The sequence below is a fragment of the Petromyzon marinus genome, chromosome 59, assembly GCF_048934315.1.
Source record: "Petromyzon marinus isolate PM22_M1 ecotype Great Lakes invasive population chromosome 59, UKy_Petmar_22M1.pri1.0, whole genome shotgun sequence".
Lineage (NCBI taxonomy): Eukaryota > Metazoa > Chordata > Hyperoartia > Petromyzontiformes > Petromyzontidae > Petromyzon > Petromyzon marinus.
The window spans coordinates 9,395,688-9,416,577 of NC_133725.1; the positions used below are offsets into that span (position 1 = coordinate 9,395,688).

A 20,890-nucleotide genomic window follows, 5' to 3' on the forward strand; every position below is an offset into this window, starting at 1 on the left:
GCTCATTTTTAGGGATTAATGAATTTGCAATTATTGCAGTGGTCTTACGTTCTAAAGTATTAGTTGGATCTCGTTTAATTTTAATGTAGGTACTTTCCTCTAGTAAATTTCTAATTTTATTATCATAATCGGCTCGTGACATCAGTACAGTAGTGCGGCCTTTATCAGCTGCTAGGATTTGGATATCCTTATTTACACGCAGCTCTCTTAAGGCTTTTGCCTCGTTAGAGCTAATATTTACTTTTGGAACTTTGCTATTCTCAATTATTTTAGCAACCTCATGTCTAGTCATCTCTGCCTCATTATGTGGAAGGAGTCTAACTGCTGATTCTACCTCAGCAATTATCTCATCCACTGGAATTGTGCGTGGGGTAACGGCAAAGTTAAGGCCTTTAGAAAGGATAGAGACCATGTCACCGGTTAATACAGTGTTGGTCAAGTTCAGTACAGTTTTGTTTTTACATTTTTGGTTTTCAGTAGGGATTTGTTTATTATGTAGTCTAGAAAATTTATTAATTTGGTTAGTTTTTGTTAGTTTAAACACATTATCAGCCGATTGTTGTGTTATGTTATCGATTATATTCCAATAATGCATAGATACACTATTGCTTATATCTAAGTGTAACTGCTTTAGCGATTCCGAAATGTAAGATAATTCACTCCTATTGTGCTGTATTCTCTCTATTAATAATAATTCGCTAGCTTTGTGTAGTATTTGGTTAGCTTTAGAAGACTTTATGTGATGTGTTATTTTAACTGCGTTTGGTATTACCTTTGAATCTCTGCACCTTTTGAGGAACGCCAGTGAAGATATCAATTTCATCCGCTTAATGCGAAGCTTCTCCAATTTTCTGGTTTTAAGAAAAGTATCCTCCCCATAGAGGTTAGTCAGTTTAACACGTAGGCTTTCGCGACCAATATTATTCATAATAAAGGTTTTTGGGTTATAGCAAATTTGTACATGGAAAACTTTGAAATAAGAGCACTTGCCTCGAGCACATTAAAACCATCCTTTTGGTTTAGGTATGTGGATGACACTTTGGTTGTCTGGCCACATGGTAAAGATACACTTAATGATTTTCTAAATCATCTCAATGCACAAAACCCGGCCATCCAGTTCACCATGGAAATGGAGGTGAATAATACACTCCCATTCCTAGATATTTTGCTTGGACATGGCCTAAACGGTAAAATAACACACAGCGTTTACAGAAAGCAAACGCACACTGATGCCTATCTGAATGCAGAATCACATCATCATCCAGCTCAAAAATCCTCTCTTATTAAGACGCTCGTGCATCGGGCGAAAACAGTGTCAGATGGTGAGAGTCTAGTGAGAGAGATTAAACACGTTAAAGACGCACTACGACAGAATGGCTACAATAATGCTCAAATTAACAGAGCACTGAATGCCAAATCACGATCGCAAAGCAATACTACTGAAAGCGACCAGATTGTTAAAACAATAAAAATTCCATATATCTCAGGAGTAACTGACAAATTAGCCCGCGTTTTGCAAAAGCAAAACATTACAGTAAGATTTGGTACAGTACACAAAATTCAAAAACTAGTATCTTGCACTAAAGACGCATTACCTAAACTATCAACAGAAGGTGTATATCGGATTAATTGTTCATGTGGCAGCTGCTACATTGGGCAGACGGGACGTAACATCAGCGTAAGACTAAAAGAACATCAGAGAAATATTAAATTATCTCAAACACAACTGTCGGCAGTGGCAGAACATGCTTGTCAACAAGGACACTCAATTGATTTTGACAATGTTGCAGTGGTGTGTAAAACTAATTATTACTGGCAAAGACTAATTAGAGAATCCATTGAAATTGAGAGGAACAAGAATAACTTTAATCGCTCTGACAGCTACCGGCTCAGTGCGGCCTGGAAGCGTATTATTAAATAATACACATTACATTTTGATTTAAAGAATTACTAATCTACAACTCATTACTAATCATAACCAATGACTGATTACTAATCGATTATATAATTACATTACCCCCCCCTCCGCCTCTAATCACTGCACCTGATGAGTTAAGTGATGACGTCACTCTTCTGCTCTATATAAAACCGGGAGCAAGCGAGGGCTTTACCATTCTGGCGAATTGCCCGATGATGCTGGAAGTATTTACCAGCGAAACGTCGTACTCAAACTGTAAATGTGGATTAACTCTTCAACACACCGGTGGGCTGAAGTAGTGAATTATTTGTCTTTTGTCAACGTGACACTTTTCTTTGCTGATTGGCCGTGTCGGGTGGTGGAGGGTTACGACACATTTATAAATAAACGCGATCTAACCCAAAAACCTTTATTATGAATAATATTGGTCGCGAAAGCCTACGTGTTAAACTAGTAATTATTATACTACATTTCGATTTAAAGCTTTCGTGACTGCAAGGATCCGTCTTCTTGGTTCTTTCGGTAAAGTCACCACGTAGAATGGGAATAAAATAATAAAATAAAATAAGACAATAAAATTCTCACGACGTTTCGGCCACAACACAAGTGGCCTTCTTCAGGTGAAGAGACAGGTCTGTCCGGAAGACGGAGCTGGAATGAACGCTGACATGCAAGGACCGCGTCTATTAAGCTGTGTGGGCGGAGTTAAAATATGAATTTGCATGTTACCAGCATCACCTCCGGAGAGGAGGAGGGAGGGGGCTGGGAACACAGGCAGAGAGGAAACAAGAAAAGGGGCAAGTGCAACAGCCAAGGTGCGCTGTTGTGTCCTGAGTTGCCTTATGACTATGCTGTAAACTGGACTACTATATAATACAATATTATACCTTCCAATATAAACTACATGGTATAACATCATATCATAGACAAATTCCACCTTTGAATTATACAATGCGTTACTTTACACTACCCTATACTTTAGATAAACTATTATACTTGTGATATTACACTGTCTTATTCTATGAACCCAACTATATACCACACTGATGTATATTCATTATGCAATTGCGATGCTATATATTGCCTTATGAGTTATGTTAAACATTACAATGTTATACTATTAATTATTATACTACATGTTATAAACCATACCATTGACCGTGGTGTGAGAAGTATTAAGAGGCAGTGCCAGCGAAAGGCTGCGGTCTGAAAGTCACCGTAAAATACAATCGATTAAGAATCGAAATGGTTTAAAACATCTTTCCAATGGTTACTAAGCCAGAATCCATCTTCACGGTTGAAATTGTCTCTGTGCTTGTATATGTGGATGGCCTCATGAACAAATCTCTCATGGTAGCCGGTTGGAATGCAAAGAACCTCCGTCTTGGAGAAGTCAATGCCATATGATCCCACTGAATTATAACAGTGATCTGCCACGGCAGAGGAGTTCGTCCTACCGTGTTTCAAGTCTGCTTTATGTTCGCGGATGCGGTCCGAGATATGTCGTTATACTACATGTTGAAAACCATATCATTAACCGTGGTGTGAGAGGTATTAAGAGGCAATGCCAGCAAAAGGGCTGTAACATGCTAATTCAACTCCGCCCACACAGTTTCAAAAGACACGGTCTTTGCTTGACAGCGTTCATTCAAGTTCTGTCTTATTGATAGACCTGTTTCTTCACCTGAAAAGGCCACTTGTGTTGTGGCCGAAAAGTCGTGATAATTTTATTATTTTATTTCCATTCTACGTGACTTTACCGAAAGAACCAAGAAGATTAATCCCTGCAGTCACGAAAGCTTTAAATCGAAATATTATACACTACATTACACACTACACTATACAATACGCTATACACTACACTGTTGTACACTGTTGTACACTACACTGTTATACACTACACTGTTATACACTGTTGTACACTATGCTATACACTTATTCTTTGCGTCTTTCGGTAAAGCCACGTAGATAGAAGAAAAATAAGAATATCACGACGTTTCTATCGCAACACACGCAATCGTCATCAGGTGAAACAATATAGCAGGAGAGCTGCTGAGGCAGGAAACTATAGCAGGAGAGCTGCTGAGGCAGGAAACGATATAGCAGGAGAGCTGCTGAGGCAGGAAACAATATAGCAGGAGAGCTACTGAGGCAGGAAACAATATAGCAGGAGAGCTGCTGAGGCAGGAAACAATATAGCAGGAGAGCTGCTGAGGCAAGAAACAATATAGCAGGAGAGCTACTGAGGCAGGAAACAATATAGCAGGAGAGCTGCTGAGGCAGGAAACAATATAGCAGGAGAGCTGCTGAGGCAGGATGTTATAAAGGTTTGAGATGGGTGTAGCCCAAGAGTCATAAGCGAAGTGGGTGGGGCTAGAGATGAAATTTGCATGTAAATGTAAGATCGGAGAGCTGGGCTACCTCCACGACTACGAAGCTGTGGAGGTGGCCATTGTATTGTGAGAGATTAGCATATCAATGTAAGAAAAACGAAAACCACAGCCACATAGAGGAAAACGAGCAATGGTGGCTGTGTTAGTGAGACATTTAGCCTGTTAATGTAAAGACATTTAACCTGGTCATGTAACTCAGAGAGTCGAAAATAACTAACATCGGCAGGTAGGATGGAAACATCACAGCCAGTTATGACTTAAACTGGTTAATAACGGCCTTCCAATGATTGCTCAGTTTGTATCCATCTTCTCGGTTGAAATTGTGTCTGTGTTGAGATATATGGATGGCTTCATGAACGAATATTGCCGATAGCCAGTAGGTTTGTAGAGTCCCTTCGTCTTGGAAAAATAAATTTCGTGTGTGCCCACAGTGTTAAAACAATGATCAGCCACGGTTGACGTATTGGTCCTACCGTGTTTCAGATCTGCCTTATGTTCACGAACACGGTCCGAGACACGTCGCTGCCATTGACATGCAAATCTTACATTAACAGGCTAAATGTCTCATGAACACAGCCACCGTTGCTTGTTTTCCTCTGTGGCGGTGGCTCTCGTTTTTATTACATTGACATGCTAATCTCTGACTACAATGGCTACTTCCACAGCTTCGTCGTCGTGGAGGAAGCTCAGCTCTCGGATCTTACATTTACATGCAAATTTCATCTCTAGCCCCGCCCTACTTCGCTTATAACCCTTGGGCTACACCCATCTCAAACCTTTATAACATCCTGCCTCTACAGCTCTCCCGCTATATTTTTTCCTGCCTCAGTAGCTCTCCCACTATATGTCTTCACCTGATGACGATTGCTTGTGCTGTGATCGAAACGTCGTGATATTTTTTTCTATCTACCTGGCTTTACCGAAAGACCCAAAGAATATGAATTCCTGCAGTCACGAAAGCTTAAGAACTACTTCATTACACTATACACTACGCTATGTTATACACTACACTATACACTACACTATGATACACTATCTTCTTGGTTCTTTCGGTAAAGTAACGTAGAATGGAAATAAAATAATGACATAAAATTCTCAACGACGTTTCGGCCACAACACAAGTGGCCTTCTTCAGGTGAAGAAACAGGTCTATCGAGAAGACAGAACTTGAATGAACGCTGTCAAGCTAGGACCGCGTCTTTTGAAACTGGGCGGAGTTGAATTAGCATGTTACAAGCCCCACCTCTGGAGCGGGGGGGGGGGGGGGGGTGCTGGGAACAAATAGTAAAAAAGGGGGCAATTACGATGCTATATATTGCCTTATGAGTTATGTTAAACATTACAATGTTATACTAGTAATTATTATACTACATTTCGATTTAAAGCTTTCGTGACTGCAAGGATCCGTCTTCTTGGTTCTTTCGGTAAAGTCACCACGTAGAATGGGAATAAAATAATAAAATAAAATAAGACAATAAAATTCTCACGACGTTTCGGCCACAACACAAGTGGCCTTCTTCAGGTGAAGAGACAGGTCTGTCCGGACGACGGAGCTGGAATGAACGCTGACATGCAAGGACCGCGTCTATTAAGCTGTGGGCGGAGTTAAAATATGAATTTGCATGTTACCAGCATCACCTCCGGAGAGGAGGAGGGAGGGGGCTGGGAACACAGGCAGAGAGGAAACAAGAAAAGGGGCAAGTGCAACAGCCAAGGTGCGCTGTTGTGTCCTGAGTTGCCTTATGACTATGCTGTAAACTGGACTACTATATAATACAATATTATACCTTCCAATATAAACTACATGGTATAACATCATATCATAGACAAATTCCACCTTTGAATTATACAATGCGTTACTTTACACTACCCTATACTTTAGATAAACTATTATACTTGTGATATTACACTGTCTTATTCTATGAACCCAACTATATACCACACTGATGTATATTCATTATGCAATTGCGATGCTATATATTGCCTTATGAGTTATGTTAAACATTACAATGTTATACTATTAATTATTATACTACATGTTATAAACCATACCATTGACCGTGGTGTGAGAAGTATTAAGAGGCAGTGCCAGCGAAAGGCTGCGGTCTGAAAGTCACCGTAAAATACAATCGATTAAGAATCGAAATGGTTTAAAACATCTTTCCAATGGTTACTAAGCCAGAATCCATCTTCACGGTTGAAATTGTCTCTGTGCTTGTATATGTGGATGGCCTCATGAACAAATCTCTCATGGTAGCCGGTTGGAATGCAAAGAACCTCCGTCTTGGAGAAGTCAATGCCATATGATCCCACTGAATTATAACAGTGATCTGCCACGGCAGAGGAGTTCGTCCTACCGTGTTTCAAGTCTGCTTTATGTTCGCGGATGCGGTCCGAGATATGTCGTTATACTACATGTTGAAAACCATATCATTAACCGTGGTGTGAGAGGTATTAAGAGGCAATGCCAGCAAAAGGGCTGTAACATGCTAATTCAACTCCGCCCACACAGTTTCAAAAGACACGGTCTTTGCTTGACAGCGTTCATTCAAGTTCTGTCTTATTGATAGACCTGTTTCTTCACCTGAAAAGGCCACTTGTGTTGTGGCCGAAAAGTCGTGATAATTTTATTATTTTATTTCCATTCTACGTGACTTTACCGAAAGAACCAAGAAGATTAATCCCTGCAGTCACGAAAGCTTTAAATCGAAATATTATACACTACATTACACACTACACTATACAATACGCTATACACTACACTGTTGTACACTGTTGTACACTACACTGTTATACACTACACTGTTATACACTGTTGTACACTATGCTATACACTTATTCTTTGCGTCTTTCGGTAAAGCCACGTAGATAGAAGAAAAATAAGAATATCACGACGTTTCTATCGCAACACACGCAATCGTCATCAGGTGAAACAATATAGCAGGAGAGCTGCTGAGGCAGGAAACTATAGCAGGAGAGCTGCTGAGGCAGGAAACGATATAGCAGGAGAGCTGCTGAGGCAGGAAACAATATAGCAGGAGAGCTACTGAGGCAGGAAACAATATAGCAGGAGAGCTGCTGAGGCAGGAAACAATATAGCAGGAGAGCTGCTGAGGCAAGAAACAATATAGCAGGAGAGCTACTGAGGCAGGAAACAATATAGCAGGAGAGCTGCTGAGGCAGGAAACAATATAGCAGGAGAGCTGCTGAGGCAGGATGTTATAAAGGTTTGAGATGGGTGTAGCCCAAGAGTCATAAGCGAAGTGGGTGGGGCTAGAGATGAAATTTGCATGTAAATGTAAGATCGGAGAGCTGGGCTACCTCCACGACTACGAAGCTGTGGAGGTGGCCATTGTATTGTGAGAGATTAGCATATCAATGTAAGAAAAACGAAAACCACAGCCACATAGAGGAAAACGAGCAACGGTGGCTGTGTTAGTGAGACATTTAGCCTGTTAATGTAAAGACATTTAACCTGGTCATGTAACTCAGAGAGTCGAAAATAACTAACATCGGCAGGTAGGATGGAAACATCACAGCCAGTTATGACTTAAACTGGTTAATAACGGCCTTCCAATGATTGCTCAGTTTGTATCCATCTTCTCGGTTGAAATTGTGTCTGTGTTGAGATATATGGATGGCTTCATGAACGAATATTGCCGATAGCCAGTAGGTTTGTAGAGTCCCTTCGTCTTGGAAAAATAAATTTCGTGTGTGCCCACAGTGTTAAAACAATGATCAGCCACGGTTGACGTATTGGTCCTACCGTGTTTCAGATCTGCCTTATGTTCACGAACACGGTCCGAGACACGTCGCTGCCATTGACATGCAAATCTTACATTAACAGGCTAAATGTCTCATGAACACAGCCACCGTTGCTTGTTTTCCTCTGTGGCGGTGGCTCTCGTTTTTATTACATTGACATGCTAATCTCTGACTACAATGGCTACTTCCACAGCTTCGTCGTCGTGGAGGAAGCTCAGCTCTCGGATCTTACATTTACATGCAAATTTCATCTCTAGCCCCGCCCTACTTCGCTTATAACCCTTGGGCTACACCCATCTCAAACCTTTATAACATCCTGCCTCTACAGCTCTCCCGCTATATTTTTTCCTGCCTCAGTAGCTCTCCCGCTATATGTCTTCACCTGATGACGATTGCTTGTGCTGTGATCGAAACGTCGTGATATTTTTTTCTATCTACCTGGCTTTACCGAAAGACCCAAAGAATATGAATTCCTGCAGTCACGAAAGCTTTAAGTCAAGAATTATGCTATACACTATTGTACACTACGCTGTACACTGCACTATGTTATACACTGCACTATACATTACATTAGTATGCACGTTATACACTACATTGTACACTACACTATTATATACTACACTACTATACAATACACTACTATACTGTACACTACTGTGATGTGCCACTACGTGAGCATATTGGAACTACAAGACAGAGCAAAGTGGAAACAACGAATGATTAAATGTGCAGTGGACACACCAACTATGGGGATAACCTGCCCCATGAATCATTATGAAGATGATGAATGCCCAATGAGCTACATTGCTCTTTTTTTAGAAGCAACTGGCTCTATCACAATCGATAAGCTCAACACAGTGGCTTACCATCACGTGTAAGTTTATAGCAGCCAAATGATCTAAATGACTAGTGGGTTCACATTGGTCAGCGTGCTGTAAACGGGACTTTAAGCCCTGGATCTGGGTCGTGTATGTGGGTACCCCGGTCGTGTGTGTGGGTCTCCCAGCACTACGGTATCCCTCTGTTTACAAAAGGGAAGCCGTTCTTCAAGCAACTGGTATAAAACTTCATTTATTAAAAATGGGAATAGCTTTTCTCATTAATTTAGTACAAAAAATGGTTGCGATGTGTTTCGGACAGTCATTCCAACTCCACTCCGAACCTAAAAATGTTATACACCTACATCACTTTTCGGATGTGTTCCTGAAATGTGCGACGACGAATATCGAAACGACGTGAATCAGAGCGATTTGTCTACGAGAGTGAATCATAGGCAACGGAGGGCATGGTGAAGCTGTCTGTTAATGCGTGCACTCGTCAACCTAGACATACCAGCAATGTTATTCATTACACACAAATGAACCACCAATACCTTGCTGATCTCGTCAATTAAACATAAACCATCACCGCGCGAACTCCGGTTATCCTCGCAACGTCGGGTTTTGGCGAGCCGTCGAACAAAGACTTGTCACTGTTTTTGGATGCGTTTCTGCGGTCGTCTGGAACGCTCTTCCCTTTCAATATTAGGAAGCCACTGGAGCTATGCACTTTACATCTAGATTGACAAACTAATTTCTTTAAAACTGCCTTTTGTTGTCTTTAGTTTGTTGTCCTTCCCCTGAACCTCCGATTGGCACCGTTGGGTACTTAGGGTGCCAAAAAGGTTCAACATATACGACACTATGCACCACATACGACGCTATACACTGCGCTACCCACTATACTATACAACAACACTATACACTATGCGACTATATTAAGCTGAAAACTCATTTCTTTAGAACTGCCTGTTGTGTTTAGTTTGTTGGCCTTCCCCTGCACGTCCGACTAGCACGGTTGGCTACGTACGGTGTGAAAGAAGTTCTACTTACACAGTCACGTTACATTAAATTACAAAAAATACTGTACTCAACACTGTGTGTACAGCAGTAACCTTTTAACACAAATTATACAGGGTACAGTAAGGTACAGCAAGGAGACCCTTGAATATCGCGAGGGGTGTGATGTTCTTGGAAAGTGCCACAACAGCCGTAAGCGCGACATTCAACACTTCAACCTTACCTGAATAATGGGCTCAGGCACACGGCAACCAACAAAAGACACCACCATTGAAATCCGTACTGTACTGTATGCCAAATAGACTAAAAAATACATGTCCATAAAATAGTTTTTTTTGTGGGTTAGATCGTGTAAATATATAAATGTGTCGTTAAACCCGCCACTACCCAATTACAGCTAATAAGTAAGGTTTGCCATTTAAACAGAACATGCCAATTGGTTACAAGTAATAGCACCACCGATGTGTTGGAGAGCAAACCCACAACATTTACAACTTGAGTACGACGTTTCGCCAGTAATTACAACTAGCTTCATCAGGCGGCAGCCAGATTTGTGGAGAAGTCTTCCTGTTTCATCCCTTAAATAGAGAGGGAGCTGTGATGACGTCACTTGTGAGCCCTTCACATGCGAAGGGGAGGGGATTAATTAATGCAATGGGTATCCATTGCCGGTTGTGTTATTCATATGGTAATCAACGCACATTATGCATGCACATTGCTCTTGTACCTCCTGTCGTTTGCGTGCACTAAAATAGCAGCACCCGTTATTGTCTGCGTACAGGTAATCCCCATTGACATATGGTGATCTGTATACACGATCTAATGCAAAAACAACCTACATTATGGATGATATTGGTCACGAAAGCCTACGTGTTAATCTAAAAAAATTAGAATTTAAATGAACACCCGGTACCAAAAATATTCCTCGACAATAAATAGGAGTATACCTACTGAATAAATACCCTAGTTATCACTAATGGTGGTCCAAAGTGGGTGTGCGTTTGTGTGCGAGTGGGGAGCGGTTGTGCTGCAGTTAGTGCGCCGCACTACGAACCCGGCCACCTAAGTTCGATTCCCACTCCCAACACCAGTGACGATTAGCTGAATCGGTCCTGGGCCTCTCCTAGGTCAACTCAGCCTTTAATGAGTACCTGGTGCGGTGTGTCAACATCAGCACTTGGGAAGATAAAGCAGCCGGGAGTGGTGCTGGCCGCTCACCCCCTCGTGTGCCGTGCCGGCCTTCACAAGTGCTACTCGCGAACAGCACTTGCCCCAAAAGTCTGTTATGGCTATAGGGGGAATCTTTGTCTTCATGTGCGGTAGCTGTGTGTGTAGCTGTGTGTGTAGCTGGGGAGACAGGCAGCAGGGCATGGAGGCTGGCAACACCAACCCTCAGCGCTGGCCTTCATAGGTGCTCACCATCTATGGTCTGTTGATCGACCGGTGATATTTGTCTTCAATGTGCAGATATCCCAATTTGGTGACCAAGCAAAGCATGGAGTCTCTGAGGCAGTGGCTGGCTGTTGGAGACCCAGTGAACGAAGGTAAGCCGTCTCCTCCCACCATCTCCAATCGGCGCCTCCCATCGCCATCTCCTAGCACCAACCAATAACAATCTCACAACTGCAGTCTTCCCCTGTAACGCCGCGTGTTTTCATCATAACGCAAATTGAATGTAATGCGATGAATGTATTAGGGAACACGTTTTTAATATATATATAATGCAGATGCGAATTGGATATGATGCGATCGAGCGAGAACAGATCTACGTGGCGCGAGTAGGAATAAGTGGTCGTACGGCTGCATTGGCGCTGCATCACACGAGGATGCTGCTGGATGCTTGTAGATGCTACCCACGGCTCCTCGGTCTTTGTTCAGCCCTGCGTACGCATCTCATGTGTTATCGCGGACTGTGCTTTATCCCCTGTATTATTTATTTATAACGAGATTTTCCCATTTAACGCGGTGTTTCTCAGGAACGCAACTACCGGCACGTTATAGGAGAACGCAGACTGCACATCACTCACCGCAGTGCCATTGAATCTCTCGGCTTCGTGTGTCTCTGCCCTCTTGAAACGCCCCGGCCACCTTCCCAAAAATATTTTCACTTTTCAAACTCGTCTGCAATTTGCTTCGTAAATAACTATTAACAATTTTTTACTTTAGCTGGTAAGGCCCCACTGAACTCTATTTAGCTCTCTTTCATAAGCGACCTGGCTATTACAAATGATAGTTCAACGAGAAGTGGCTTAGCATGTGGAAATTAATAGCAGCAGCCAAATACTCTGAACACGTTACATTGATTCTAAATGTGGAGGGAAAAAACCAGAGGACACTGAGAAAAATCCACGCGACCACGGGGAGAGAGAGAGACACGCGCACTCCAAATATACAGGCATTAATAGGGTTTTTCCCCTTTTTACTGGCAACAAAACTGAAACCTTTTTACAAGGATTCATGTCTGCATTAACCACAATACCTGCAGTCAAAATGCAAACAAAAAACATACTATGATAATATATGCATTGTCCTTGAAACTGATTGGTCCACACCAAGGGATGGCTTTCTTTTGAGCCTCGACCCAATTGGTGCTCGACCAGATGACGCCAAAAGGCGTACAGCTCAAAGACAATACACTATCAAAGTAATGAGGGCTCGGGGTGAGCATCTACATCATTAGACCTCCTTTGCCAGTACCAAAATGTAATAATAGGGTTTTCCCCCTTTTTCTGGCAACAAAACTGAAACCTTTTTACCAGGATTCATGTCTGCATTACCCACAATACCTGCAGTCAAATTGCAAACAAAAAACAAGACTTTGATAATATATGCATTGTCCTTGAAACTGATTGGTCCACACCAAGGGACGGCTTTCTTTTGAGCCTCGACCCAATTGGTGCTCGACCAGATGACGCCAAAAGGCATACAGCTTTGTATTGTGGTTAATGCAGACATGAATCCTTGTAAAAAGGTTTCAGTTTTGTTGCCAGAAGAAAGGGGAAAAACCCTATTATTACATTTTGGTACTGGCAAAGGAGGTCTAATGATGTAGATGCTCACCCCGAGCCCTCATTACTTTGATAGTGCATTGTCTTTGAGCTGTACACCTTTTGGCGTCATCTGGTCGAGCACCAATTGGGTCGAGGCTCAAAAGAAATCCGTCCCTTGGTGTGGACCAATCAGTTTCAAGGACAATGCATATATTATCATAGTATGTTTTTTGTTTGCATTTTGACTGCAGGTATTGTGGTCAATGCAGACATAACTCCTCGTTAAAAGGTTTCAGTTTTGTTGCCAGAAAAATGGAAAAACCCTATTATTACATTTTGGTTCTGGCAAAGGAGGTCTAATAATATACAGGCATTGTCAGGGTCGGGATCAAACCCACGACCTCATGTATACCACGCGGGGTAATTAACATCTGGCCATCATGGCGCCCCATGTTACCAGTCTGTGGTCCACGAGCTGGCACAGAGAACTAGATGCACAGTTAAACATTGTAATGCTCATCATGCCGGCCACTCTTGAGACCAACACCAATCCCCGTCTCGCTGTTCTTCCGGTCGTGTGCGTGGGGTCCCCTGGTCGTGTCTGAGTCTCCCAGTACCGGTATCCCTCGGTTTACAAAAGGTGTGCCGTTCTTGAGACAACGCGCGTGAAACGAAATTCCGTGAATCGGGAACGGCTTTTCCCATTAATTTAGGGATGCGTTTTGGACATTCCAACTCTTAACCTAAAAATATACACTTATATAAATTTTCCCAAAACGAAAAGAATAATTAAATCATTTAAATATAAAAACGATTGAATAATAATTAATTTAAAACCTTTTTTTACCTTTTAATGGAACTCTCCAAAAGTTATGCTGCACATTGGAATGATGTGGAGGCGTAACTGTTGCACTGTAGGGGCACGATGGTGCTGTCATGGATCAGAATCTTTATTTACCCTGGAGGAGGAACCTGATGAGCTATGAAGCTCTATTTTCGCAGCAGCAGACGGATGATGTAGCCTCACAGGTGGCTTCTCGTTTGGTGATTCCGTGGCGCGTGCCGGAGTGAAATTTCGTGAACCCGGAAGGAAATTCGATTTCATTTTGCCAAAAATTGTCCCTAATTTGTCATTTGCGCTCACGCGAAATTAATGTAAACCGAATGTTCGTTCATAAACCAAGGGTCTCCTAGCACCACGGTCACTCTGCTGGTAACTGGTTGAGAGTTTGTTTTCGACAGACGTGTGTGTGTGGTGTGTGTAACTCTGTGTGTGTATGGTGTGTGTGGAACTGTGTGTGTATGGTGTGTGTATGGTGTGTGTAGCTCTGTGTGTAGCTCTGTATGTGTGGTGTGTGTGTGTGGTGTGTGTGTGTGTGTAACTCTGTGTGTGTTTGATGTGTGTGTAATTCTGTGTGTGTATGGTGTGTGTGTGTGTAGCTCTGTATGTGTGGTGCGTGTGTGGACCAGTTGTATTGCGGTTAGTGCGCTGCGCTACGAAGCCGGCTACACGAGTTTGATTCCCACTCATGGCCAACACCAACACGAACACCGGTGACGATTTTCTGTGAACCGGTGCTGGGCCTCCCCTGGGTCAACTCAGCCTCAAATAAATACCTGCTGTGGTGTGTAGTAAACATCGCCACTGGGGAGACGAAGGCGGCCGGGCATGGTGCTGGCCACCCACCCCCTTTGTGTATTTTGCCGACCTTCATAGGTGCTGCTACTCGCTAATAGCACTTGCCCACACAGTCTCCTGAGGCTATACAGGGGGTCTTTGTCTCTGTCAGTGACTGTCTACAGTGCACACCGCGTGGATGAGGAGTGGTGCGCGTCGCTTCTCAAGTCCTACGCCCACGATCATCCTGCCGGCTACCCCTGGTCCATCGGTAACTCCTGCACACACACACAGACAAAGATATCCCCCCCGCGTAGCCTTAACAGACTGTTGGGGAAAGTGCTGTTAGCGAGTAGCAGCACCTATGAAGGTCGGAACGGCACACGGGGGGGTGGGTGGCCAGCGCCACAGCCCGGCCGCCTTTGTCTCCCTAGTCCTATAGAAGGCCCAGGACCTGCTCAACTGTTCGCCATCGATGTTTTTTCTGCGGGCGGGGAATGGAACTCGAAGTCAGCACCAGGGCGCTAACCGCTACGCCACCGCTCCCCCACACTTGTGGGCGATCAATAAAATTTGGCCAATTTCAACCCGTGACGCCGGCGGGCACGCGAACAAGAGTGGCAACGCTCCTCTTTCCAAACTACATCACAGGATGTGTAACGTTCACCACGAAGCGGATGACAGGGAGAATCGTAATTCACGTTTCCGCCACCGCACCGCTGAATGGCCTGACGACAACGACATCATTCGAGATGGGGGGCCACTGCTTGAGCACAAGACAGAGAGAGGAAAGTGGGAAACAACTAGTGACGAAATGTGCAGTGGACACCACCTACTACTACGGGGCTACCTGCCCGTGAATCGTGATCATGACGCTGATGATGGTAATAACCGGGACGGCCTGCCGGAATTTAACTGCGAACCCCCTTGCAACGAGCGGTGAGCGTGCCGCCGCCACCGCCCGGCGAGTCCTCGGGGTCTTGGGGTCTCAGGGTGCCGGGGGTCTCGGGGGTCTCGGGGGTCTCGGGGGTCCCGTGAGGCTCTGGCCGCCTCCCCCGTGACCGTGCTGTGTGTCTGTGCCACAGGGGAGGAGCTGTCGGAACGGCAGAAGACGCAGCTGGTCATGTACCTGGTGAGAGGGCGCACGGGGCACACACACACACACACAGCATGCAGACAGCACGCACACAGCACGTGGGGTACACGCACACAGCATGCACATACACAGGGCACACACACAGCATGCAGATAGCACGCAACACAGAATGCACGCACGCAGCATGCACACAGCACGCACACAGCACGTGGGGCACACGCACACAGCACGTGCATACACACAGCACGCACACGGACACAGCACGCACACAGCACCCACACAGCACCCACACATCACGCACATACACACAGCACAATGCATGCGGGGCACACGAACACAGCACGCACACAGCACACACATACACAGCACGTACACAGCACGTACACAGCACGTGAGACACACACAGCGCGCCAGCACATGGGGCACATGTACTCACAGGGAACGCATGCGGGGTACACACACACCACTTGGGGTACACACACACAGCACAGCACGCTGGCCACACACGCCGCAAGCGGAGCATATGCACACAGCGTGCACACAGCACACACACAGCATGCACACAGCACACACACAGCACGCACAGCACACAAACAGCACACAGCATGGAATGCGCAAGCACACAGCATGCATACAGCACGTGGGGGCAAATGCACACATCACGCACATACACACAGCACGTGGGGCACACGCACACAGCACGCACAACACACACAGCACGCCGACAGCACGCGGGGCACACGCACATAGTATGCACACACAGCACGCGAGGCAAACACACAGCACGTGGGGCACACGGGACACACAGCATACGCACGCGGGGCACACGCACACAGCACGCACGCACACCGCAAGTGGGGTACATGCACACAGCATACACAAAGCACACAAGGCATGCACGGGACCCGCGATATGTGAGATATGACCATGTCTCTCTGGTGCTCGACAAGCTACGTTGGCTTCTGGTTACCGAGCGAATACTTTATAAGGTTGCACTCATTACACACAAAGTGTTTGCCACAATGAGCCGCAACACCTTGCTGATATCGTCAAGGAACTTAAACCATTACTCGAACGTCAGCCGTCCTCGAAGCAGCGACTTTTGGCTAGCCACCGAACAAACACGGTCACCACATCGCGCGCTTTCAGATGCGCTTCTGCGGCCGTCTGGAATGCTCTTCCTTCCGATATTAGGAAGCCACTGGGAGCTATGCGCTTTTAACTAATCGAGATTGAAAACTAATTTCTTTAGAACTGCTTTTTGTTGTCTTTAGTTTGTTGTTCTTCCCCCAGCACCTCCGATTACGGTGTGGTGCTGGCCACCCCCCACCCCCTCATGTGGCAGCCTTCATAGGTGCTCACTAAAAACACTCGCCCTAACAGTCGGTAAAGGCTGTACGGGGGATCTTTGTCTTTGTACACCTGTAGGGGCGGTAGCATGCTACGAATCCGGCAACCAAAGTTCGATTCCCACTTACGACCAACCCCGGCGAAGATTATTATCTGAACCGTTCCTTGGCCTCCCCAAGGTCGACTCAGCCTCAAATGAGTACCTGGTGCGGTGTGTAGTAAAACATCGTCACTGGGGAGACAAAGGCTGCTGGGCGTGGGTGCTGGCCACCCATTCCCCTCGTGTGCCAGTGCCGGCCTTCATAGGCCCTGCTACTCGCTCGCAACACTTTGCCCCAACAAGTCTGTTAATGGCTACATGGGGGGGATCTTTGTTGTGTGTGTCGTGTACGTGTCGTGTGTGTCGCTTGTGTGTGTGTGTGTTGTATGTGTGTGTCGTGTGAGTCTGTGTTATATGTGTCATGTGTGTTGTATGAGTTGTGTATCTGTGTATGTGTCGTTTGTGTGTGTGTGTGTGTGCGTGCGTGCAGGCTCGTAAGTACATGAAGAACGTGGAGATGACGCACTGCTCTCCGCTACCCGCCAGCGAATTCACGTTACCCTGGGTTCCCTGAGCCTGCTGCCCCTCATCACCCCAACTGCCCCCGTCCCAGCTGCCCTCCTCTGCCCCTGCCCTGTCATTGGCGTTTGAGATTCCAGCGCCATCGCTGCTCCCGTCCGCCCGGACACAAGACGAGCAGCAGCCCGTGACTACTGCTGATGAGTCGGGGTTAGGGGATAGGGTTAGAGTGAAGGGATTAGGGGATAAGAGTAGGGGCAGAGTGAGGGGTTTTGGGGATGGGGTTAGGGGTAGAGAGTGAGGGGGATAGGGTTAGGGGTAGAGAGTGAGGGGGATAGGGACTGGGCAAAGGTGATTGGGTTGGACACACGGCTAATGCTAGGCATCGGGCGTGGGTTGAAGATGGGGTTTTGCATTTGATTTTCAAGATGTAGGATCAGAGGCAAGGGTTAGGGATACGCATTCGTGTGAAGAATATAAGTTGTGTCAGCATTCGGGATCGGGGTATTGCTATGGACAGCGTTGGAGATAGGCCTAGGGATCGAGGGTAGGTCTAGGGGCTTTGCTTTACGTACAGACCTGTTGATGTGATGGGGTTCGGGATAGCATCCGAGGTACGCCTTGACCTTTGGGGTTGTGATTGAGGTTGGAGATATGGTTAGGAGTTATGGCTGTGCATGATCACCATCCCCTGTAACTACAACTGCCACCTCCGCCAACAACAACACAACTACCACCATAGCCACCAAAAGACAAAGGTCCTCTGTGTCGCCTGAACAAGACTGTTGGAGAAAGTGCTGTAAGCGAGTAGCAGCGCCTATGAAGGCCAGCACGGCACACGATGGGGTGGGTGGCCAGCACCACGCCCGACCGCCTTTTATCTCCATAGTTTACTAAACACCGCATCAGGTACTGGTTTTGGAGGTCATCAGGTTGGGAGGCCGTGAGCAGGAATCAAACTGTCGGGTTCATAGCGCAACGCACTAACCACTGTGCCACGGCTCCCCACACCATCACCACCACCACCACGAAACACCACCACCAAATAACCATCACTAAACACCACAACAGCTACCACCACTACAAGCAATACCATCACCACCATCACCAATAAACACCACAACAGCTACCACCATCAACAAACACCACAACAGCTACCACTACTACAATCACCATCACCAAACACCACCACAATCACCACCACAACTACCACCACCACCGCGTTGTGTGCGTAAGAAGTTTAACACATTACATCGGTCTCCATTGCAACGTGCCCAAAGTGAAATTCCACGTGAACGGGGAAAAATAATAATCTTTTCGTGTTTTCCATTAATAATTTATTTGTCAATTGTGTTAACGCACAATGTCGCGAGGCGGGAACGTTCGTTGGTAGATCGAGGGGCGACCCTCGTGTAGTTTGTAGAATGTACAGCCATTGTTGCCCGTCTCGATACTCTGATGGGGTCTCTCTGTGGGTTGGAGATAAAACCCGGAGTGGAACCCAGGCCCTGGGAACTCTCGAGGGGACAACTGCTCGGCTGCCGACTTCCCCGCGACTTCCTGTTTTACATTCTCACGTGGTGCATTTTGGGTAACGGATCATTGCAAGAATCAAATGTTCAAATTATACTATCGCAGCAAAAATCTCCGGCATCCAATGGAGGGTTTGCTGGTTCATTAAGTATGCCGGTTATCTTACAGTTATCTATATACATACTTATGATTCAGAAAATTGTCCAAGTACATACAATACACCTTTTCAAGAAATAAACTTAAGCCTACATTTTTTCTGTAACTGTGACAAATTATATATATTTTTTACATCAGGTACTGACTAGCCATACTGAGTTAATTGGGACCGTTTCGAGTATACAGGATGGAGTCGTACTCTACTGTGTGTATGTTGAACTTCTCTCGCACCGTACGTAGCCAACCGTTGCTTATCGGAGGTGCGGGGAAGAACAACAAACTAAACACAACAACCAGTTCTAAATAAATTAGTTTTCAATTTAGTCGCTTATAGTGTAGCTAGTAGCATAATGTGTAGTGTATGTATGTTGAACTTTAGTTTTCAATGTAGTGTAGTGTATGTTGAACATCTCTCGCACCGTACGTAGACAATCGTTGCTAATCAGAAGTAGTTGCGTACAGACTGCCGTGAGCAAACAGCTCCCTGGCAAAACGGATCTGACGTGAAGCGCACGCACCGCAAGATGCCCGATAGCTTTCGGGAATTATTTTTTTCCGGATACGGATGAAGGAAGATTCGTCTCAGATTTGTCTAAAACAAATTATATTTTTCATTTTACCAGGTAAAGCCAACTTAGCTATGTAGTTATTTACCAGAAGCGACCTGGCTACAAATGATAATAGCTCAACGAAGTGGCTTATCATCATGTGGACATTTATAGCAGCTAAATAATCTAAACACACGCTTTTAAATGTGCAGGGAAAAACGGATCCGGAGAAAAATTCACGCGACCACGGGGAGAGACGCAAAACTCTGAAAATACAACGGGCTCGGGATCGAACCCACACCACCTTTTGTATTCCAGGCGGGAGCGTTAAGGGGTCGTCCATAAATGACGTCACGCACCTGGGGGGGTCAGACATTTGTGACGAGGGGTGGTGGGGTTGAGAAATGTGACGTCACAAAAATGCGCAACTTTATAAATAAATATAAAAACGTTCTACTTAATTAAATAGACTTTTTAATAAATGTTTTCTCTTACAACATCAGAGTGCAGCGCCACATTAAATACGAACTACAATGACAATAGTTTAAAGCAATTTGAAGCATGTTTTTATATTTGTTGGGGGGGGGGGGCAGAGCTTTGTGACGTCATATTTGAGGGGGGTGTCAAAAATCGTCCAAAATCGCGTGACGTCATTTATGGACGGCCCCTAACGTCTCGCCACCATTCTAATGGCGAGCTCCTCCGGTAGGCAAGACATCTCCTCGCCGCCGTGGCGCCCTAAGATTTGTCTATGGGGACCGATGCCGGTTAATAGAAACTTTCCGGATGGTAAAAGTGCCGGATAGAACGGGGGACGGGGGGGGGGCTGCTTTCGCTATCATTTGTTTTCACTCTGGAGGAGACAGCGCCCAGTGGGGTCACTCGTGGTCTCGCACAGACAGCAGCGTAAGTACGGGTTCGAATCCTGACCCTGAGTTTATACCGCATCGGGGCCGTCCATAAATGACATCACGCGATTTTGAACGATTTTTGACCCCCCCCATCCTCTCTCGTCACACGGCGTCACAAAACGTCAGACCCCCCCCTCAAATATGACGTCACAAAGCTCTGCCCCCCCCCAAAAAAAAACATTCCCATTTTGAAAATAAAGCATGTTTCAAATCGC

The 20,890-nt window shown here is 45.3% G+C and overlaps 1 protein-coding gene across 1 annotated transcript in view; it reads left to right on the forward strand.

Annotated features, from left to right (window-relative positions):
• The window catches only part of LOC116955432 (phosphatidylserine lipase ABHD16A), a 71,880-nt gene extending 52,570 nt beyond the window's left edge, over positions 1-19,310 (forward strand). The window contains exons 17-20 of the mRNA XM_032976508.2: positions 11,382-11,458; positions 14,695-14,793; positions 15,608-15,654; positions 17,499-19,310. Coding sequence (XP_032832399.2) covers positions 11,382-11,458; positions 14,695-14,793; positions 15,608-15,654; positions 17,499-17,582 — 307 coding nt within the window. The 3' untranslated portion in view covers positions 17,583-19,310. The remainder of the gene's footprint in view (positions 1-11,381; positions 11,459-14,694; positions 14,794-15,607; positions 15,655-17,498) is intronic.
• The last annotated feature ends 1,580 nt before the right edge of the window (positions 19,311-20,890 follow it).